Source organism: Ovis canadensis, chromosome 3 (genome assembly GCF_042477335.2).
Source record: "Ovis canadensis isolate MfBH-ARS-UI-01 breed Bighorn chromosome 3, ARS-UI_OviCan_v2, whole genome shotgun sequence".
In the NCBI taxonomy this organism is placed as follows: Eukaryota; Metazoa; Chordata; class Mammalia; order Artiodactyla; family Bovidae; genus Ovis; species Ovis canadensis.
The window spans coordinates 160,562,583-160,587,045 of record NC_091247.1 but is presented as its reverse complement, the minus strand read 5'-3'; the positions used below and the strand labels follow the sequence as shown (position 1 = coordinate 160,587,045).

The 24,463-nt window shown below is 39.0% G+C and overlaps 1 protein-coding gene and 1 non-coding gene across 3 annotated transcripts in view; both read right to left on the bottom strand.

The window, feature by feature from the left end:
* The window catches only part of WIF1 (WNT inhibitory factor 1), an 87,795-nt gene that overhangs the window by 5,519 nt on the left and 57,813 nt on the right, over positions 1 to 24,463 (bottom strand). Inside the window, exons 4-7 of one of the 2 annotated variants that reach the window (XM_069584721.1) lie at positions 16,277 to 16,417; positions 15,286 to 15,381; positions 9,648 to 9,743; positions 5,094 to 5,189 (exon numbers count right to left, since the gene is read on the bottom strand). In XM_069584721.1, coding sequence (XP_069440822.1) covers positions 5,094 to 5,189; positions 9,648 to 9,743; positions 15,286 to 15,381; positions 16,277 to 16,417 — 429 coding nt within the window. The remainder of the gene's footprint in view (positions 1 to 5,093; positions 5,190 to 9,647; positions 9,744 to 15,285; positions 15,382 to 16,276; positions 16,418 to 24,463) is intronic. The other variant, XM_069584722.1, reaches the window with a different exon arrangement.
* On the bottom strand, positions 6,614 to 6,725 carry LOC138438425 (U6 spliceosomal RNA). The gene has a single exon (XR_011256361.1). It is a non-coding gene; the product is annotated as a U6 spliceosomal RNA (small nuclear RNA).

Genomic DNA, 24,463 nt, shown 5'->3' with positions numbered 1-24,463 from the left:
GCTCCTCCAAGTTGCCTGAAGGAAGAGAGAAGGAATCGTTTATTCATCTGCACCAGTGTCCGCTGACGAAAGGTCACCCCATGGAATAACTTTCTTGAATTTCTAGTCTGTGACTACAGATTATATACGTATAATCTGTATATATGTGCAGTTGCTCAGTCATGTCTGACTCTCAAGAGTCTTCTCCAACACCATAGTTCATCAATTCTTCAGCGCTCAGCTTTCTTTATGGTTCAATTCTCACATCCATACACAACTACCGGAAAACTATAGCTCTGACTATACAGACCTTTGCTGGCAAAGTAATGTCTCTCCTTTTTAACATGCTGTCTAGGTTTGTCATAGCTTTTCTTCCAAGGAGCAAGCGTCTTTTAATTTCATGGCTGCAATCACCATCTGCAGTGATTTTGGAGCCCAAGAAAATAAAGTCTCTCACTGTTTCCATTGTTTCCCCATCTATTTGCCATGAAGTGATGGGACTGGATGCCATGATCTTTGTTTTTTGAATGTTGAGTTTTAAAAGCCAACTTTTTCACTCTCCCCTTTCACTTTCATCAAGAGGCTCTTTAGTTCCTCTTCACTTTCTGCCATAAGGGTGGTATCATCTGCATATCTGAGGTTATTGATATTTCTCCCGGCAATCTTGATTCCAGCTTGTGCTTCCTCCAGCCCAGTGTTTCTCATGATGTACTCTGCATATAAGTTAAATAAGCAGGGTGACAATATACAGCCTTGACGTACTCCTTTCCCAATTTGGAACCAGTCTGTTGTTCCATATCCAGTTCTAACTGTTGTTTCTTGACCTACATATAGGTTTTTCAGGAGGCAGGTAAAGTGTTCTGGTATTCCCATCTCTTTAAGAATTTTCCAAAGTTTGTTGTGGTTATATATATTTATATTCAGTACTCAGGAGTCTCTGGTGGTAAGCGAGAGACATGTGGCTCAGCTCAGGTGCAATCAGACTATGTTTGTACAGATTAGGTCACAGCAGTGATGGAGGGAAAGGCTGGCTGAAAAGGACATGAGGTGGGGCACACAAAGTCCTTGATTCCACACTTGGGCATTTTTCTGGAATGTCTCAGATCCTAATAATACTTCATGCTTTATCTCTGTGCCAAATGAGGAGTGCTGATATTTTCACAGATCTCTGCATCCCAGGATTTTAGAGCTGGATATAGATGCAAAAATCATATTTTTCGTCTTTCTTTCTTCTGAAGCCATTTATTCTCCATTTGCAGTCTAGAATTTGCCATCCTGAGGCTGAAGTTTTTTCCGGGTAAGCATTATGCTTGACTGACATGAAGTGAATCCCATATGAAAATCATTTTGGTAGAAACACTTTCTTTTATTTATCCAAAATGACGTTCCTCACATATAAATAATCCAACAGGTACTCACTGTGGAGATTAGAGAGACAATTGAGATGTTAGTGTCTCTCAGAAAATTGAAATGCCATTAGAGCTGTAGGCTTTTCTGACACAGGGATGTTTCACAGAAAGGTATTAAAGCAACCTTAATACTTGAATGCCACCTTTCTATCAACCATTAAAATCCAAAAGAACCCTTTTTGCTAGGTTTGGACACAAAGAATAGCATTTACTCTGTGGTCAAGATCCAACTTCAATTTAAGGAAAGGAATATTTAACTCTGAATTTCCATTTGTATCAAAGGAACATCTGATCCCATCATAAGCTCAAAATTGGATACTCTGAAGTGTACTGGGGTTTTTCAACTAAGCAAGATGTGGGACAATAATTATATGGCAGAAAAGATACAGGATGTATTGTGAACTACTTGGGGGGCCCAAGGTTCCCCATATTCCATGAGATGTGAACTTAGTATCCAGAGAGAAGAGAGAGAATGGCTGATAGAATCTTTTCATTGTCCCCAAGGATGTTTTTGTTCCCTTGGCAAGAGGGAAGTAAGGACCCTGAGGCTCACTGCAGCCAACAAGGAAGACGTTCTTTCGTGGTTATCACAGAATAGAAATCTCTTTGGAGGTGACTGTTAGAAGACCATTCCTAGATCAAAGCTCATGGAACCAAAATATTGTGAAGGGATGACTGTTTTAAAGTTCAGAATTCTATAAATGTCTTTAATATTGACTTTCTTTTCCTAAAACTATATTGTGAACAAATTCTTATCGTTGGATAGTGGAACCCTGAGTCAACGTGAGAAATCACAGCTTTTTACCCAAATGAGACTAAGCACTGCCTGAAGACAAATAGATTTGACGAATTCTAAAAAATTCAAATTTTAGCTATAACCAGTGAGGACAGTGAGATAAGGTATTGACAAAATAAAGATATTAAACTTCCTCCACCCACCAGATTGTGAGGTAAATTTGTGACTATCCTTCACATAGAAAAAAGATGAAAGTGGTTTACCATAAGTGCCAACAACCACCATCTCTGAGTCTTAGAATTTTACAAGTGATTTTTAACAGTTTTATCCAATATTCTAATTTTTTATGGCAAACATTTTATATAGATTACCTTTACAATAATAAAATCCATTAAGGTATTAAAAACCCACTTTTGGTACAGTATAAATAATTTGGTTTTTTAAACTAAAGGTTCATTAAGGAATCTTATAAAGTTTATGAACCTTAAAGAACAAGAAAAACATATGTACATATATCCAGATACTTCTAACCATTGTCTTAGTTGTTAACCTGCAAGCATATCTTACAATTAAGTCAGAATGAAGTTTGAAAAGCCATCAACTTTGATAGAGGCCAGGAGAAATTATAATAGCATCAGAATATATATTTTATCTAAAAAAGAATAACAAATATTGGTAAGGATATGGAGAAATTGGAACCCTTGTACATTGCTGGTGGGAATGTAATATGGTACAGCCACTTTGGAAAATAGTTTGGCAGTTCCTCAAAAAATTAAAGAGTTAACGTATGGTCTAGCAATTCCACTCCTAGGTATACTCAGGAGAACTGAAAACATGTTCACACAAAAACTCGTACACAAATATTCATAGCAGCGCTACTATTGGTAGCAGCCCTAAAGTGGGAATAGCCCAGGTGCCCATCAGCTGACGGATGGATAAACAAAACGTAGTTGGTATATCCACACAACGGAATATTATTTAGCAAGTAAAAGGAAGTAATGATATATGTAACAATAGAGGCGAACCTTGAAAATATGCGAAGAGAAAGAAGTCAGACATGAAAGGCCGTCTATTGTATAATTCTATTTATATGAAATATCTAATACAGGCAAATCTAAAGAGACACAAAATACATTAGTGGATTCCAGGGGTTTGGGGTGAGGACCATGAGGAGTGACTGCTGATGGGAATAGGGTTTCTTTGGGGGATGGTAACATGTTCTAGAAGTAGATGCTGTACAACTTTGTGAATGTAATCAATATCAATTGTATGCTTTAGAAAGTGAGTTTCATGCATGTGAATTATGTCTCAAGTTAAACATAAGACATATAATTCAACTTTTTGTCTCTATTACACTATAGGTACTTTTCAATACAAGGCCCATTTTAATTTTTCCTGGTAATATGGTTCTGGTGATAGAAAAAAAATTTCCTAAAAGGATTTGAGTATAACTTGTGATGGCAATAATCAAGAGCTTTCAGAGGCCCACATTTTTGGTTCAATTAGGGGGAAAAAAAAAAGAATAGAAAACATTATCTCTGCCAATGGAAAGGTCATAAACCTAAGGGCATGAAAGAGCATATGTCCATGAAGAGAAAGGAACCCATGAACAAAGATTCATAAACATTAACCAATTAAGTACATAAAGTCTGAGTGTAAGTGTGTGGAGAAAATTGACGGGAGTTAGTTCAGAGATATCTTTATCAGGGCAGGGTAATTAATAAGAACAGAAGCCACATCCTGACAATTAAATTACACGTTCTATGAAAACTTCAGAGGTATTTCATTTGAACTCTATAAAAAAAAATCATTTCAGCTATTACTCATTGAAGTGAAAAAATCCCCACAAATAAATTAGAGGTTGAAAGTTAAAATAGTAAGTCAGTATTATTTAATTCTGAACCCACTACCACTTCAGAAACTATGGCTAGAGCAAACACAGTGGTGTTTTATGGACATAATACAGCTGGAGGTGAAAATGCCATATTCCAGAACTTCCAGCAAAGTAGGGACATGCTCACTCACATTCCTTTTGTTTCTTCCTGAGCCAGGCTTTGGTGTTATCTGTTTTGTGGGTCACAGAGCAATCTAGGGTGAGGTTGGCTCATTTCTGAGTTGAGCAGAGAGCTTCAGTGACGGGAAGATAACAGGGCCAGGGCAAAGAGTTTGGTATCCTGATTCCCAAAACAATGATTATCTACCACATTCCACCCTTAAATTTGTATTTTTTTTTAATCATAAATAAACACTTAAGAGACACTTCCTCAATCTAGATACAGAGCATTGTAGGCACACCATGAAGTTCTGTTGTGCTCCCCCAATCACTATTCTGGTTTCTATGATCTCCTATTACTTTTGCCTATTCTTGAACTTCATAAAAATGGAATTGGCCAGCGTGCATTTCGTGTGTCTAACTTCTTTTGCTTAGCATAACCTCTGTGCAATTTGTTCACGCTGTTGTGTGTGCTATTAGATGCTTCTGGTTTTTATTGCTCTTTACTTTACTTCCCTCCTTTTTCTTGAGTCTATCCTTTTCTCTGAGATGGACTACTAGGCTCTGGTTGGTTGGGAAATGTGGCAGTGAGTGCCAGAGGGGGGTAAAAAGACTCTATGCCTGCAGATAAGTGAACAAATTCCAGCTGTCCTAAAGCTCTGGTCTACATTTCTAGTCTGAAACTATGGACTCTCCACAAGAAACAGTGCAACAGGGTGAACAGCGCCAAACCAGACGTAACCAAGTCAGAGAGTGTTTAATGAGTCAGCTGAGCTGATCTATGTCACTCCTCTACCCCGCTGTTAGCCAAAATGGATGGCGGCTGAATCTAGTAAAAAGAAACCCCTGGCCTGAGACCTTAGACAAGCTATTCATTGTCTCAGGGCTTCAGATCCATCATCAATAAAACGAAGGGGTTATTTGGTGCTTCTAATGTTCCCCACCCCAAACAAAGACAATGCAGGTCAGTACTCACTTGTTTCACACTGTTCTCCCTCTAGTCCTGGAGGGCAAATACACTTTCCAGGGTAGAAACAGGTCCCTCCGTTAAAGCAGGTGGCTGAGCAATTTGCTGTTAGAATGAATAACAGGGTATTGCATTAGGTAGTCACTTCAATCTAACAACAACATTTCATTAAGGCTAAGTGACACTTCTTAGGCATCTGCTACTTGCCCATTTAATAAAATAAGCCATATTACCCAGACAGCAGTGGTAATCAATTGCTTGACCAATTGCAGATTCAGGCAATATAACAGGATACCACACACATGACCCCGGACCCACCTCTAGGGGTTTGTTTGCCTCTTAGTGAAAAAAGGCAACAGTGGGTAAAAACAAATATCTTTTTAATTTTATTGTAAATATCTATGCTCTTAAAAGGAGAAGAATGCTATAAACCCAAGAAAAATATTTAAGATGAATGAAGAATAAAAGGAGAAAACCTTCTTTGGAACAGATAAAAGGGAGAGAAGTCATAAATATTAGGGTTGGACAAAGGAGAAAGCAACTTTTTTCCTGATTAAGAAGAACAGGGATGCATCTTATATAACAGAAATTTTTGAAAAAATAAGTTTTTATGATGCTTGCAAGAAAGAATAATTATATTCAGGAAAGGGCAGCCTTATTCCCCTTTATGAGATCCCGTAGGCAGGGAAGTGGAGGCAGCATGAGCTAGAGGGATGAAGAAAGTGGGTGTGTGATTTTGGGAGTCCAATAAACTAGATTTTCCAGGTGATAATCATACTGCTGGTAATTCATCCTAAAGCCCCCTTTTTAGAGTCAGCTTCTGGAGTTTCACTGCTCACTGGCACCTAAAATAGAGGGAGGACAGAAATGAAAATGGGGGAGAGCAAGTATCTAAAAATAGACAAGTTGGCTCATTCTATAACGGAGATGAAAATAAGAACTCAGCTATTCCAGTTTTATGGCTTATTTGTTCTTGTCCTATATAAAACAGGCCAAAATTGGCTGTAGGTGAATGAAAGCTGGAATAAGCATCCAGGAAGAAAATCAGAAAGGATTTCCAAAAGTTCTAAGTGTGTGCTTTCTTTGCGGAAATGAAATCCAACTAAAATATTCTATGAATATCATGCTTCCTAAATGATAAAGCTTTGTTAAAAATGATTATCATAAGTATCTCCTAGCTTAAGGCCATGCTGTACTTGCCTTGGCAAAATCAAGCTTCCTGTCATAGAGAGTAACAGCAGCACTGGAGGACAGGATTTAGGATTTAGGAGAATCCGTTCTTGAGCTTCCTCTTTGTTACTTGCGGCTAACATTGTTGAAAGTGAAGTGTTGCTCAGTGCTGTGTGACTTCGCAACCACATAGGCTGTAGCTCACCAGCCTCCTCTGTCATGGAATTCTCCAGGCAAGAATATTGGAGAGGGTAGCCATTCCCATCCCCACCCAGGGATCGAACCCAGGTCTCCTCATTGCAGGCAATTACCATCTGAGCCACTGAAGCTCATATTAGGGCTGGATCTTTTTTTTTATTCTTATTATGGAATGCTTCACACATTTGCCTGTCATCCTTACACAGGGGCCATGCTAACCTTCTCTGCACTGTTCCAATTTTCTCATGTGTATTGCCAAAGTGAGCAGAGGACAGTTGTTTCTGTGAGCATGTCCTATCTCCCCACTTGCCCCTGTTTCTCCTGGGGATAATAGGAGATGAGAAAATATCAGGATCTGTGCCCACTTGGCCTCTCGCTGGCCACTATCCTTCCTAACATGCAGAATGCAATGAACCTGGGAGTTTAATCAAAAGTCACAGAATGGGACAAACATTACAAATGTGACAAAACTTGAATCTGGCCACACCCTTAATGACTGCATAACACTGGAGCTTCTCTCCATCTCTGTGTGCGATGATTCTTGACTAAGAAAATGAGGCAGAGACTCCAAAGGACTTTCACTGGGGCTGAAGGTTTGCTGGGCCAGTATTTAACCACTCAGCTGTTAACGTTTACAACAGATGTCCCAAGAGCCAATGAAAGTCAGTCTTTAGTGTTTCTTTGAATCTGTAGTGCTAAGGTCTAGTTCTATGCCAGTGATTAAACCATTTTTCAGAAGCTCTATACTCCCTCCTGGATAACAAATGCATCTTTTGGTTGAGATACTAAAAAAGAAACATTATTTCTTTTAATGTTCCCAGATCTCCAGTGAGACCAAGTGGAATTTCAACAGACTTTCCAATAGAATAAGAAAAAGTTACCGGAGTCTAACAAGAAGGAAAATCTTTCATCTGAAAGGTAAAATATTACCAATGTAAAGGGAACTGGAATACACATAGATATTTTCCTTCACAGGACCATGCAGTGTTGAGACACCCTGGCATAAAGAAGACATTATAGTTGACAGTCAGTCACTGTGCATGCTACACCAATAGTAAGCCTCACAAATGGTCTTTTAAAATCTGATAAAAACATTTGTTCTTCATCCAAATTTCTGAAGGATTGGCTCTATTGCCTAATAAATTTGAGATAATATGAATTTAATTCTGCTACTATAATTAAATTCTGCACAATTCTGAAGTAGCAGAAGGGCTGAATGCTAAATTTAGACAAATGAAAAGAAGCTGTGCAAGAAAGAATGTTTTACTCACTGGCTATTATTATCAGTGTCATTAGTGATTAATCTTTATGAATATAAAATTTTAAAGTCATTTTCATTCCAATGCTGTAGTTTTTAAAGACCACTTACAAATAAAAGGTAGAGATGTGAACATGTGCTCTCAGTTAGCTTAGAAATGGGGAACCAGGGGTCAACGGCTTAATTTCTATTTACAGTTGGGAAAAGCATGGCCCACAGAGATTGGTTTCTCTACTCAGAGTCACTTGTAGAGGAACCGGGTTCTGAAACAGGTAGCCTGAGTGGCAACGTGGTACAGTGGAGGATGTGAATTTGGGTCAAGCTACTCAAGGTCTATAAACTTTATTTTGCTTATCTGGGACTATGATGAATAATTATTTACATATCTCAAAAGACTGTAGAACTAAAGTCAGGTAATTGTATGAAGGTACTTTGCATATCACAAAATAACAGACAACCATAAATGATTATTCTGACTCATGCTAAGGGCTCTTTCCTTTAGCTTTTCTTTCATTTTAAAAAAGCTGCTCATTTCGATCTTAATTGGTACTATCTGTATTATCACTAAAGAGACACTTCTCAAAAATAAGCACATCATTTCATTTTGGCCAATCCAATATTTATTTTAGAAAATAGTGCCTTACTCATACAATCGGCTTCTCTAGTGGCTCAGTGGTAAAGAACTCGGCTGCCAGTGAAGGAGATGTGAGTCAGTCCGTGGGTTGGGAAGATCCCCTGGAGGAGGAAATGGCAACCCACTCTGATATTCTTGCCTGGAGAATCTCATGGACAGAGGAGCCTGGCGGGCTACAGGCCATGGGGTTGCAAAAGAGTCGGACACAACTGAGCAACCAAACAACAACAACAACTCACACAATTAGCATTTCTGACTAAAGGATAATTTCATTAAATACATACACTTTAAGGATGTTAATGTTTTCCCATCGTACACTTTACAGATGTTAATTTTTTTCCATAAAAGATGTGAACCAGGCAAAGTAGACAGGTGTCTTGCAAGACTATGAATCACACCATTCTACTCTAGAGCCATGTTTGAATCTACTTTCTGAAAGTAAAATCTGGCTCTGCTACTGCTTCACAGGAAGGAGGGACTCGAGCTCTCAGGGATGTGATCTGTGAGCAGAGAATTAAATGGGTGATCAGTGAACTTCTAGGTCAGGCAGTTTGGAAGAGATTGTTTTAGAAGCTCACCCATAAAACTGATTTGGGACATACGAAAACAGCAATGGGCCAGGAGCAGCTAACTGTCCATGAAACTTCACGCTCCCCTCCCATAAAGGGAGATAGCTGTCCAGCCAAGAATGACATTTCTCCTGCTTGCATCCAGGTAAGTAATGAGGCTAATTCCTATCCATGGAATGTGTGTTGAAAGTTTTTTGGGTCACTTTAGGACTTTTTTTGTTTTTCTAAGCAGTGCCTATTCCAATCTGTGTTTGTTTATTGGCTGGAACCAGAGAGCTCCTAAGCTGTCAGCAGGATCATCAGTGCCTAACTGCCTTGCCCACTGACCAGGTTCCTGCACTGGCATTCTGTGAGTAAATGTAAACTTGTACTGTGTTAAGCGACACTAAAATGTATGGTTAATGTTAAAGCAACCAGTGAAGTGATACACCCTATTTATAAATCTGTTATGAAGAGTGATGATATAGTAAATATACTTCTTTGAATTGAAACAAGTATATTACCGTATATAAAATAGATAGCTAGTGGGAAGTTGCTGTATAACACAGGGAGGTCAAACAAGCGCTCTATGATGACCTACAGGGGTGGGAAGGAAATTCAAGGGGGAGGGGACAAATGTGTACTTATGGCTGATTCACCTTGTTGTACAGCAGAAACCAACACAACATTATAAAGCAATTATCCTCCAGTTTAAAAAAAAGAAAGTAAAAAGAACCTTGTTCTTAGGAAGTTACCTTTATCGCAATTGACTCCATAGAATCCAGGTGGACAGATGCAGAAACCGGGAGTAACACATAGCCCGCCATTCATGCATCGTGGTGAGCAAAGGACTAATGGGGAGAGAGAATTCTAATTATGGCCAATAGGGTTTTAGAAACAGGACCATTTTGGAAATGTCGATAATATAACAGGTCTACATTTTCAAGCTTTGTGGTTGACTCTAAAGTGGTTGCTCTGTAAAGACAGAAGTTTGCTATATTAAAATTATTTTTGTGCAGTAAATAAGGTTATATTTTTAACCAATTTCATAGAAGAGAATTTTGGAATTGTTCCACTTGAATGGCTGATTAAATTTTCCCAGAATCATTATTTTAAGTAAGATGTGGTCTTCTTAAGAAGTATCTTTTTCTGCCTTAGTTCCTCAATTTTTCAATTTCAATCTATCTTGTGTAAATATCTTTTTCTGCCTTATTTCCTCAGTCTTTCAATTTCAAAATCAGTCCAGATGGAGCTCAGGACAAGATGGTGGAATAGAAGGACCTTGAGATCACTTCCTCTCATGAGAAGACCAAAATCACAACTGCTAAACAATCATTGATTTAAAAAAGACTGGAACCTACCAAAAAAGATATTCTACATCCAAAGACATAGAGAACAAACCACAATAAGACGGCAGGAGGGGCACACTCTCTACACAATCAAATCCCATATCCCCTGGGTGGGTGACCTGCAAACTGACATCAGTTGCAGAAGCTCTCCCACAGGAGTTAGAGTTCTGAATCTCACATCAGCCTCCCCAGTCTGGGGATCTGGCATCAGGAGGAGGCTAGACTTGAGCGCAGGAGCTCCACTGGACTCCAAGACTCCACTCTTGGAGGGCATACCTGGGTCTTGTGTTACCAAGACTCAGGGAAAAAGTAGTGACTTTACAGGAGCCTGGGCTAGACCTACCTAGTCTTGGAGGGTCTCCAGGAGAGGTGGGGGGAAGCTGTGGCTCACTCTGGGGACAAGGACATTGGTCAGAAGATTCAGGGTATTTTCACTGGCATGAGCTCTCTTGGAGGCCAGGCCAACATTTTGGCACCAAGACCTGAACCCACCCAACAGCCTATAGGCTCCAGTGCCTGTACACCTCAGGCCAAACAGTAAACAGGGTAGGAACACAGCCTACTCATCAGCAGACAGGCTGCCTAAAGACTTCGTGAGCCCATAGCCACCTCATCTTGTTCAGTCACTAAGTCATGTCTGACTCTTTGCAACTCTATGGACTGCAGCACAGCTGGCTTCCCTTTCCTTCACAATTGTTTAAACTCATGTCTCCGTCTCAATGATGCCATCCAACCATCTCATCCTCTGTCGCCCCCTTCTCCTCTTGCCCTCAATCTTTCCCAGCATCAGCCACCACTAGAGACCCCCTTGACATGGCCCTCCCCACCAGAGGGCCAACACCCAGCTTCACTCACAAGGCCCCTCCCAACAGGAAGCCTACACAAGCCTCTAGACCAGCCTCACCCAGTGAGGGGCAGATACCAGAGGCAAGAAAATCACAGTCTGAGGACCTAGCCCACCCACAACAGGCCAGGCCCTACCCTGGGACCAACTGGGCCCCAGACCTGCAACTAGCAGGCCAACACAAGCTTTGGGACACCATGGAAACAATCCCACTTACCATCACATCAAAAAGAATAAAATACCTAAGAAGAACCAATCTGAGAGACAAAAGATCTATACTCCAAAAACTGCAAGACACTGATAAAGATTGAAGACGATACAGTCAGATGGAAAGATATACCATTTTTTCAGATCGGAAGAATCAATATTGTTAAAATGACCATACTACCCAAGGAAGTCTACAAATTCACTATTCAGTTCAGTTCAGTCACTCGGTCGTGTCCGACTCTTTGCAACCCCATGAATCGCAGCATGCCAGGCCTCCCTGTCCATCACCAACTCCCAGAGTTTACTCAAACTCACGTCCTCCATCGAGTTGGTGATGCCATCCAGCCATCTCATCCTCGGTCATCCCCTTCTCCTCCTGCCCCCAATCCCTCCCAGCATCAGAGTCTTTTCCAATGAGTCAACTCTTCGCATGAGGTGGCCAAAGTATTGGAGTTTCAGCTTTAGCATCAGTCCTTCCAATGAATACCCAGGACTGAGCTCCTTTAGGATGGACTGGTTGGATCTCCTTGCAGTCCAAGGGACTCTCAAGAGTCTTCTCCAACACCACAGTGCAAAAGCATCAATTCTTCGGCGCTCAGCTTTCTTCACAGTCCAACTCTCACATCCATACATGACCACTGGAAAAACCATAGCCTTGACTAGATGGACCTTTGTTGACAAAGTAATGTCTCTGCTTTTGAATGTGCTATCTAGGTTGGTCATAACTTTTCTTCCAAGGAGTAAGTGTCTTTTAATTTCATGGCTGCAATCACCATCTGCAGTGATTTTGGAGACCAAAAAAAAAAAAAAAAAAAATACAGTTGGCCACTGTTTCCACTGTTTCCCCATCTATTTCCCATGAAGTGATGGGACCAGATGCCATGATCTTAAGTTTTCTGAATGTTGAGTTTTAAGCCAACTTTTTCACTCTCCTCTTTCAGTTTCATCAAGAGGCTTTTTAGTTCCTCTTCACTTTCTGCCATAAGGGTGGTGTCATCTGCATATCTGAGGTGATTGATATTTCTCCCAGCAATCTTGATTCCAGCTTGTGCTTCTTCCAGCCCAGCGTTTCTCATGATGTACTCTGCATAGAAGTTAAATAAACAGAGTGACAGTATACAGCCTTGACGTACTCCTTTTCCTATTTGAAATCAGTCTGCTCCGTGTCCAGTTCTAACTGTTGCTTCCTGACCTGCATATAGATTTCTCAAGAGGCAGGTCAGGTGGTCTGGTATTCCCATCTCTTGAAGAATTTTCCACAGTTTATTGTGATCCACACAGTCAAAGGCTTTGGCATAGTCAATAAAGCAGAAATAGTTTTTTTTTTTTTCTGGAAATCTCTTGCCTTTTCAATAATCCAGTGGATGTTGGCAATGTGATCTCTGGTTCCTCTTCCTTTTCTAAAACCAGCTTGAACGTCTGGAAGTTCACGGTTCACGTATTGCTGAAGCCTGGCTCGGAGAATTTTGAGCATTACTTTACTAGCGTGTGAGATGAGTACAGTTGTGCAGTAGTTTGAGCATTCTTTGGCATTGCCTTTCTTTGGGACTGGAATGAAAACGGACGTTTTCCAGTCCTGTGGCTACTGCTGAGTTTTCCAAATTTGCTGGCATATTGAGTGCAGCACTTTCACTGTAATCCCTATCAAATTACAAATGGCATTTTTCACAGAACTAGGACAAATTTTTTTTAATTTGTATGGAAACACAAAAGAACAAAGAAATCCTGAGAAAGAAAAACAGAGCTGGAAGAATCAGACTCCCTGACTTCAGATTATACTACAAGGCTACAGTCATCAAAATAGTATGGCACTTGCACAAAACCAGACACAGAGATCAATGGAACATGATAGAAAGTCCAGAAATAAACTTATGCACACCTATGGTCAATTCATCTGTGACAAAGGAGGCAAGTCCATGCAATGGAGAGAAGACGATCTCGTCAATAAGTGGTGCTGAGAAAAGTGGACAGCTCCATGTAAAAGATGAAATTAGAACATTGTCTAACACCATACACACACACAAACATAAAAATAAAAATGAACTGAAGACCTAAAGATGAGACCAGATACTATAATACTCTTAAAGAAAAACATAGGCAGAACACTCTTTGATACATACTGCAGCAAGATCTTTTGGGATTCATCCCCTAGAGTAATGGAAATAAAAACAAAACCAAATAGGATCTATTTAAAGTTAAAAGCTTTTGTACAGTAAAGGTAACCATAAACAAAATAAGCAGACAAGTTGCAGAATGGCAGAAAATGTTTGCAAATGATGTCACCAACAAAGGATTAATTTTTGAAGTGTACAAACAGCTCATACAGTTCAATATCAAAAGAACAAACAACCTAATCAAAAAATGGGCAGAAGTTCTAAATAGATGTTTTTCCAAAGAAGAGATAGAGGACTAACAGGCACATGAAAAGATGCTCAATATCACTAATTATTAGAGAAATGCCAATCTAAGCTACAATGAGATATCACCTCACACTGATCAGACAGGCCATCATCAAAAATCCTACAAATAGTAAATGTTGGAGAGGGTGTGGTGAAAGAGGGACCCTCCTACACTGATGGTGGGAATGTAAATTGGTGCAGTCTCTATGGAGAACAGTATGGAGGTTCCCAAAAAACTAAAAATAGAGTTACCATATGATCCTACAATCCCACTCCTAGGCATATGCAGAGAAAACCAGAATTTGAAAATATACATGCACCCCAGTGTTCATTGTAGCACTATATATAATAGCCAAGACATGGAAGTAACTTAAATGTACATTGACAGATGAATAAAGACATGGTATACATACACATACAATGGAATAATACGCAGGCATAAAAGAATAAAATAATGCCATATGCAGCAAAATGGATGGACTTAGAGATTATCATACTAAGTGAACCAGGGAAGGGAAAGACAAGTATCATACGGCATGGCTTAGCATATGGAATCTAAAAACATGATACAAATGAACTTATATGCAAAGAAGAAACAGACCTATAGACATAGACAGCAAGCTTATGGTTACCAAAGGGAAAAGGAGGCCCAGAGAGGGATAAATCTGGAGTTTGGAATTTATGTATTTATACCACTATGTATAGAACAGATAATCAACAAGGACCTACTGTAGCTTAGGAAACTATACTCAGTATTTTGTAATAACACATAAGGGAAAAGAACCTGAAAAAATGTATATGTATGAATAACTGAATCATTTTGCTGTACGCTTGAAGCTAACCACCTTGTAAATAAAATGCTTCAATCCAAAAAAAAAGCATACAAGAAAAATTCTTATTTTTTTGAAGATGAAAAATATTTTGCTTATTCTTGTTAAATAAGTCCAGTATATGTGAACTTGAGGTTTATATACCTTTATGGTTGAGAGCTGGACACAACTGAAAGACTAAGCATGCATCCAGTCATGTGATTAGTAAACATTTTCATGTTCATCTCTTTTTTTCATTTAACTTTTTTAGTAGTAATTTCACCAAAACAGATATATTTAATACACAAATGATCTTCATCCTCCCTTTTTTGCCTAGAGCACCTTCATAACTCAGGTGTAGACTTAATTGTGATTCAAGCTACTTTTCATTGGAGTAGATACTTTCAAATTGGTCACAGTACTATTTTTAAAACCAATTTTAGTGGAGGGAGAAAAACTCAAAACTTTTGTAAGATTATGCCAAAGAAGAGTGTATATAATAGTGAGCCCGGGTGTGGGGATGGAGGAGAGTAAAAGTGGCCACAAAGAATGTAGACATTGTCAGTTTTCTGCGCCTGTTACCACATATTGGATTTAACAGAAAACCACTCCTAGAAGAAACACTTTCCAATAGCTTTCCTGTGGCTTTTTAAGGCTGCATGAACCCATAAAATGTGACCAGAAAGATAATTTCAGGGGATGTGCTAAAAATACATGTGGGGCTCCTGTGTGACACCCATTTCACTAAGAAGCAAGCCAGGGAGCTGGCTGTCTGTGTTCTTTACCTTTTTCACAGTGAGGGCCGTAGAATCCATCAGGACATTCGCAGACCCGTCTTTCATTACAAAAGCCTCCATTTCTGCATCCTCCTGGGCACTCAGCTTCACCAAAGAGAAACAAGTTTTGTATAGACACTTTTCAAAACATATTCAGTGAATTACGGGGAGCGTGAAGAGGTTAGTGGTCACATTTTCCCCAGCACACTGATTGTAATTTATTGAATACCAATATTTCCACTTCATTCTCTCTACATCACTTGTACTTTCTTAAGTTTTCAGGAAAAGTTAGACTTTGCTTCTCTCAATCCTATTTTCAACAGTTAAGGGGCTTGTGGAAGAAGGCAAAGCAAGCTTTATGTTCTTCCTTCATCTCACCTATCAATTTACTGCACTGGACCTTCAATTCACATTGAGACAGACGATGGATATTGCCCTCCATATTCATTGTCAGAGTGGGTAATGACTTTTTGGTACATCCCTAGGGCACTGAAAGCCTCCAGAGCTAAAATTCTGTGCTGGAAGAGCTTATATCAGAATAGGGAAGGGGACAGGCCCTCCCATTCCCTGGTTACACAAGTGTGGTGGGAGGTGACTTTGCCTGGCAGAGATTGCTGGTGAGATGGCAGTGACCTGTTTTCCATGTAAGTCAGAAGGATCAAGCGTTTGGCAGTGGGTATGGGTAGTGGTAGTTGCTGGTGATGACTGGTGACCTTGCTATGAGGTTGAGGACTCCCAAAGACTATACTGGAAGAGGGAGAGAAAGAGGTGGAAGACAGAGCATTTTGAAGGGTACTGGAGTCCCTAAAATTGTGAGTGGGGTCAAAGTAAAGCAAGTCTATCTTAGTACTATTCCTGGACCCTGCACTTAGCAGCCCCTCCTCCCACTGGTATGGTTATAATTATACAAAATAATTATCCAGCCTAGCTAGCTACAATTTTTTGTTCAAATCACACCTGGAAGTTTTATGTCTTCTCTGGAATCACCATCACTGATTACCTTGTTGACAGGTTTTAAAGAAGATGGCATTTTGAGGTGTCTGCAAGATGGTGTTGCCTTCAGAATTCATGACAATCACGTTCACTTCAAATGCTGCCACTCCATCTTGTTTGCCGAGACATGGGAAACCAACTTGAACAACTAAAGAAAAAGGGAGTATGGAGAAACAGTTTATCTAGTTGATTCCAGTTTTACAGACACCTCAGCAAGAGAGCAAATAACAAAACAAAAATGTTCACATTCTGTTATTTGACATTCTTGTATCTCCACTAAAGTAAGGGCTATATTTTGATTACGTGGGCATTCTCCCCAGAACATGTACATCATGCGGGGTAGAGAACAGATTAATGACCCTCATTAATTTGTACCCTACTAATATAAAACTGAGGATATTCTGTTCATAGTCTGAACTTGTATCATCTTGAAAAAAAGATGGTAAAATTTTCTCTGAAAAGTAAAGGTGCAAATAGGTAGCATAGATTAATTAATTAATTAGGAAAAGAAACTGTGTGAGCATCTTTACCAGCCTCCATATAATTCAAAAAGAGCTAAAAATCAACATTCCAGAATCCATTAAATAAAGCTCCATAAGCCACACCCCACTGGTTTATTTTTACTCTCTCTGCTTGAAAGTGACAAAATATCTCCTTTGGAAATACACCACAACTCAGACTAGACCCTAGTCATTGGACTGAGTTAATGAAGTTAGTATTTCCTCAGGCTAATTGTCAATATTAAGAAGTGTTCATATCCCAGGGATTTAGAAGAGAGTTCATTGTGGTGAAATAATCTCACAATAGACTTATAACTAATGGTTTAGGTTCCTAAATAGGAGCTACTTCTTTCCAGTGAGACAAACGCTCACTTGGGGTGTCTAGGTGTGACTCAGCAGAGAGTGGGAACTAACAGTGTTGCTGTACAGAGGAGGCGAGGGGGCCACCAACTATGAAGCCCACAAGTCATTAGGTAGAAACGGGCTCAAGCCATTGGGTGAGAGGCTGACTACATAACATTTCTGAAATCCACGGGATTATCATCACATATCCACTGGGGATCTAGCTGATCCACTAGATTCTAGTTCTTCCTTATGAACAGAAGAAACATTACTAAGAGACATACATATGAAATTCTGTTTCATTTGGTTTCCGTATGGCAGGTTATGGTTATTGCCAAGCTTGGGAAAATCATACCACGCCAAGAAAAATTCTTTCCCTGAAGAGTTTTTCTAAACCTCCTCCCTAGGTTTATAAGAAGAAATGAGTTAGAAACTGATCTTCTCTTTTCCATAAGGCACTGCACACCAGCTGGTCATAAAATCTTCTTAACATGCTTGGCAACCGAAAACCTACTCTCAAGGCTTTGGCATTGTCAGTGTTCATTACTGTGCCCTTCTCCAAATAACATGAATTTCTTTCCTGAATCTTGAGATCTGATCATTGCAAATAATCAATTAAATGGCGGGGGGGAGGGGACGGTGGTACAGTTTAACAGAACTAAAAACGAGAGGACAAACCAAGATTGTTTTTGAAGTTCCAAAGTAAAATTGTCACCGTTGAAAATCTTGGTTGAATGAAATCTTACATATGAAAATGTAAGTTTACAAAACACTAAAATCCATTGTAGGGATTTCCATTTCAAAAGGAGGTGAAGGAGGTGATAGGTAGTTTCTTTCAATTGTTAACGCTACAATGCATTTTCACTTTGTTCAGATATAAAGTGTTTTTCTCATGACTCTTGCGCAGATGGGTAGGCCAATAATTGCCCTGAGGCATAAAAACATGGAAGAACCTAAAAGATAGAACTTCCAGAATCTTCCTTACCACATCTTTCAGGTTTATCTTTTTCTTGGACCTTATTGAGCCTCTACTTTGCAGCCCACCTAATTCTCTTCAAGGCACTTCAGAGTTTTTTTAGCTTGCAAAATCTTGGTATGGAAGAGAAGATCTTTGTATGCAAACTCATCTTCATTTCTGTTTATCAGCATTGTCAAGTTGCAAAACATATCTTAGATACCAAATATCAAAACATGTCTTATAATATGTATGGGAAATTCAGTTAAGAATAATTACTAGTTTGTCCATATTTCCAGATGTGCTAAAAGCAAACCATTTACAAATCTAAGTTATGACTACATGTCCACATGCTCCAGTCATCAGGGGGTCTTCTAGACAATTTGGAATGTTCTCATGTAAATGTGTGATTAGTTAACATAGCCTCTAAGTTCAATGTAGGTACCAAGATGCAGAGTTCTCTGGCCCTAAACAATATGAGTGAGTGTCAGTAACTTAGTTGTATCTGACTCTTTGCCATCCCATGGACTATAGCCCACCAGGCTCCTCTGTCCATGGAATTCTCCAGGCAAGAATAGTGGAGTAGGTAGCCATTCTCTTCTGCAGGGGACCTTCCTGACCCAGGGATAGAACCCAGGTCTGCATTGCAGGCAGATTCTTTACCGTCTGAGCCACAATAGTCCCACCTAAACAATATGGCTCTTAGCAAACCCAGGGAAGAAAAATGAGGATATAAAGTCCAAACGGAAGGAAAACACGTCATAAGTAACTTCTTTAGAATTTTCAAGATGAATTTTTTCCTTTAAATGGATAAATACAAATTTGAGTCAAAATACAAACAGTTCCCAGGTGGCACTAGTGGTAAAGAATCTGCCTGCCAACGCAGAAGAAGCAAGAGACTCAGGTTCGATCCCTGGGTCAGGAAGATTCCCTGGAGCAGGAAATGGCAGAGTTGGATACAACTGAGCACACACAAAGAGTTCATCCATTCAGCAAATACTTACTGATATTACCATGTGACACCGTTCTAAGTAGTGGGGGTGCTTTAGCAAACAAGACAAAAACCCCAGGATTTTGTGGCACTGAGGTCTCAATGATTTATTTTGGAGATATTTTGTGACAGTTAGATATTTCAATCATTTAAAATGTCTAGAAAAATAAAGCAAACATTCTCATGTTTAAAGCTATAGACCAGTTAGAATTCAAAGTAGCTGCAATGTTTGAGTCTGCAACTACTGGATTCTTTGGGTCTCAACTTTTATAACCTAAGTTCAATTTGCCTGTATTTTAACTTCACAACAGATGCATAAATGTCTTCTGAGCATATTGTCTAATGCTTAAAACAGGATCAGGTGGAGAACTGCATTTGCTATGATCCATTGATTCGGATGGATCATGTGGTTTAGTTAAACTTCTCAGGCCTCAGTCTCCTTCTTTAGCCATAAGACCAATAATACTACTACTAAAGTAGTTAAAAACATTTCTTTTGTGTGTGTGTGGAAAGACCTGTCATTTGAAAGGTTAAAACTGTAGTGTTAAATGTTAAAACATGTCTTTCATTGTAAAAAGTCATTAAAAAAAACTCACACATCTAGCATAGTTCTGCAAAATTATGCCAAATGCAAATAGAGGAAAAGAAAGTCTTTTATCTTTTTGAATAGGAAAACCTGAGGCAATCTTGGCAGAAATCTAAGGATGTGACACCTTCATCTTCTGAGTAAATCAACAGAAAAGAATTATTTTACCAATCTAAAATTATGCTCAATGAACATTAATATAATATGAAGTATTTTCTATCTTCATCATGTAAAGATCTAATAAACTCTAGGTTTAAAATTATGCTTATTTTACTTATATATGTGTAATTTCAACCTGACAAATTCGACTTCCAGTGAAAGAGGAACACATGAAAAATCCTCTCACCCTAGGTAAAAATATTTTCCCATATATATTCACCTCTTTTGATATAGGAGGCATGTAAACATAACTGTTATCTTAACCTCAGCACAGAATGATTTGAAAGGAACTAGGAAATAACGATCAGAAGTTAGGAGATACATAGTTTATGAGTTTCAATAAATTCACTTTTAAAGTAAAAGTAGAAATGAAAGATGTATAAATTGTGCTAATTACACTTGCCCACTTTTCAGTTTTGAAATGTGAAATAGAAATTTTATTCCTGTTCTGCAAATTCTACTTGTCCTGTTTTCTGCTTATAAATTTTATCTGTAAGACCATTCAGGTAATAAGAATTATAATTGAACACCTTTTAAAACATATTTCAAAGAATTTTGCTTAGAAAAAAAAATCTGACTTTAGTTAGCCTCATTTTCAGGGACTTGTCTATAACCTATGCTCAACTCAAAATAGATTTCTTTCAGTTCCCAAACATGTGGTGCATGTCCGCAGTACCTGACTCTGCACACCTATCCTGCTGCCTGGAATGTTTTTTCTCCTCTTTTTTGTCCAGTGTTCTCCCCCTCACCTCTCAAAACCCAAATTAAACAGCACTTGTCCTCTGTAGGTTTCCCTAACACTGCCCCCCCATGACATCATTTCACATATACCTCTGTATACAATTGCATTATAATCTAATGATTTGATTATGATTCTGTATCCTTTGCTAGGCTTCCCAGGTGGCTCAGTGGTAAAGAATCCACCTGCCAATGCAGGAGATGCAGGTTTGATCCCTAGATCAGGAAGATCCCCTGGAGAAGGAAATGGCAACCCACTCCAGAATTCTTGCCTGGGAAATCCCATGGACAGAGAAGCCTGGTGGGCTACAGTCCATGGGGTCAGAAAAGAGTGAGACATGACTGAGCCTCTAAACAACAACAAACAACAAATCCTTTGCTAAGAACGTGATTTTCAAAGGGAAGGACCATATGGTATGTGTTTTTATAACCTTAGCACCTAGTACATTGTCACAAACTAGGCACTGACAGTAACAAAGATATATGTTATGGGAGACACATCCATATAACTTTATACACACAGACACACACTTGCACAAATACATGTGCACACCTGCACACATACACAGAAAGAAACAGAAATACCCCTTTGGCAGCGGGAGACGGAGTAAAATATGAACAACGTGCACTCAGAAAACACGCACGCAAAAAAAAAAAGAAAAAAGAAAAAACACACGCATAAAGAAAAAGACCTCAAAGGGAGAGACAGCACAGGCTATTTCCAAGGAAAAACAGAAAGGTGAAAGTTACCACATGCTTTTGCAGCAGTAAGCCTATGAGTAGAGAGCCACTTTTACCAAAAGCTAGGTGGAAATGAGGCCAGATGTTGTGAATTCCAGTGCCATCTAGGTTGTATAATCGAGACCAGGGTAAATTACAACTCAGAAAAACTCAAGTAGATTGAACATAACTCACATGGCATTCAAGTACACACTGATGTGCCACCAACTGCACGTAAACTAACTCTTCTATAGACGTAAACAACAAACTTATATTGATTAAATAGCTCTTCTACACTGAGACCGGCACAGTGCTCACACAGCCTCAGCCTTGGTCATGCAAGCCACTGCCTTCCAACAAAGGAAGAAATGAGAAAGGCAGGCTAGGCCAGAGCTCATCCTCAATATCACATGATTATATGCTGCTCCATGAATATAAATCATTCAACACAAGTAGTCATCCATGCTCCATGCTGTGCTGACAGCCATTCATTCCCCCAGCAATACTTACTGAGCATCTACTCTGGGCTTCACTTTCTGGTCAGAACGGGGGTCACTGAGAAGAAGATGGTCCTCCCAGCATTAACACCTATTGACAGTTCCTACTCATTGGATTCCTGATGGTCTTGGTTGAGAAACATTCCTGCTGCCTTGGTTTCATGGGATGACAGAGACTGAGTGTTCCAACAGGCCAAGCCTTGGCTTGATGGAAAATGTTTTTTGTTATCCAGCTCAGGTATTTTACTGAACCATCCAGTTTGTTCCCCACCCTCTTTTTGTTCCCTTCTGACGCCAGAAGGCAGGCACTTCCTAACTGTTAAAGATCAAGAGTTTTCTATTTCATGCAATGCTTAGGCACATAGGAGTCTGTAGGAGAAAAGAACACCTTAGCAGCTTGAAGATATTAAATAGACCAGCAGAGTAACGAATGTTACCTGGATGCTTAGGAGCAAGACACATTGATTTGATTACTTTTTAATAATTCAAGTTACCCTCATTGCTCAGGCTGGGGGTACTGAGCTTAATGAGGCAATGAATAACGCCCTGCAATGGACTAAAATTCCCATAAACTTCCTGCACCTGCATTTCTGCAAACAAATCCTACATCTGCTTCCAAAAACCTATGGGGTAAGGGGAGGTTATCTGTGTAAAGTGTATGTGTGCGCGCATGCACACACAGGCATGAGTCACCTCACCCCAGGTTTGCTCTTTTTAGTCCCATCTTGTCTAATGCATCATCTACTTTCCCCTCGACATTTGATTTATAAAGATTCTAAATTATTAGTAAATGATGTTTTCTCTAAACGTAACCGATTGAAATATATATTCAAAACCTTACAGTTTCAACATCCCAAGAAGTAGATTTTCAGTAAGCTTTTTTTTTTTTCCAGCAGACACAAAAAAATTAATAAAGCTGGGAAGATTTTGGAGACAGCATTTGATTAGAAATCCAAAGATACAAGATTAAGTTGAACAGGTGTCACTGTGCAATTAATTTAATTAATGCATTTTCAAAGGGTTAAATGAGTTTGCAGTTCTTTAGTAACAGAAAAAGATGAAGGAAAAATTCAAAAATATAAAATGGAAATTGAGAGACATGTTGTATATTTATCTTATTCCTGATCACTTCTTAAAAGATCAAAAAATATCGAGAAAATTGTATAGAAAATTATCTTTGACCAAAAAAGAACATCAACTGACATGGCACAAGACTGAGTAACACCCTATTCTAAGAATTTGGTGGTCATATTAAGAACTTTCTTGTCTCCATGATGCAGCAATATGCAAGAGAACAGGTACGATCACCTGAGCAGAATTGGGGTTTTCCTGTATTTGGAAAGGGATATTCACATCCTTGGGTGAGTGTATCTCCGGAACCCAAGGACTTTTCCTTCATCGGAACTTCCATCTCGATTGGAAGCAAATCCTCCGAGAGGGCCGTGAGTCATAGCAGCAGCATTGTGAGGACCCACGAGAAACTCAGATTCACTCTTCCTGTCTATACTCACGTGGGCACCTATGCCAGAAAATTAGAAAAACTCTGTGCTTAGTTAGTCCTCAACTCTTACAGTGCTGGGATGCATCAATACAGATACATTTGGAAGTAGTAGATAATCACAACCTGAAAATGGACTCTGTAAGGGTGCCTGATTTCCTGTTTCATCAATTTAAATGAGCTCCTTAGGGAGGAAACCATAGACAAAATGAAAGGGCAACCCATGGACTAGGAGACAATATTCACAAATGATGTGACTGACAAGCGGTTAATCTCCAAAATATGCAAACGGTTCATACAGCTCAATATAAAAAAAAAGAACAACCCAATCAGAAAATAGGCAGAAGATTCAAATAGATATTTCTCCAAAGAAGAGATACAGACAGCCAACAGGCACATGAAAAGATGCTCAACATCACTAATTATTAGAGAAACACAAATCAAAACTATACCACCTCACATTGGTCATCATTAAAAAGTCCACAAATAATGAATGCGATCCATCACAAATGAAAAGATAGTTTTGACCACACAGGATTTTAAACCCTCCTCAAAAAAAAAAAAAAAAAAAACGTAAATGATAAGTTGAAAAAAACTACAAATACTTTACAGTGAGCTTTGCAAATTAATGAAAAGAACCACAAAAAATGAGCACAACATACAGACATTTTACATTGTCTAACAGATACAAGAAAATAGTCTCCTACCTCAATAGGCATTTAAAAAATCAAATTAAAGAAACATTGAGAAACCACTTTTCACTTTTTAAGCCAGCTAAACAGCTAACTAACATGATTAATAACCCATGTTGATGAGACTGCAGTAAGTCAGGCTGTCTGCCACATTGCTAGCCAAGGTACCAACGGGTGCAACCTTTGCAGAAAGTAATTTGGGATTTTGGCAATTTGGTCTAAGAGCCTTTAAAAAAGTTCAAGTTCATATCTTTTGACATGATAATTTTACCTCTAAGAAACTATTTTAACAAAATAATGAGATGAATTTTAAGATTCTGCTACACACATTAATCCAACAAGTGTTTTTTGAATGCCTGTTCTATGCAGAGCCTTGTATTGACAGTCGTGGTGTATTGACCATCTATTACTTTAAAAAAGAATGGTTACTGTGATATTTTTAGTATGCAAACCCTAAAAACAATCTATGTAAGATACAATAAGGGAACATAAATTATAGTATGTTCATAAAATAGA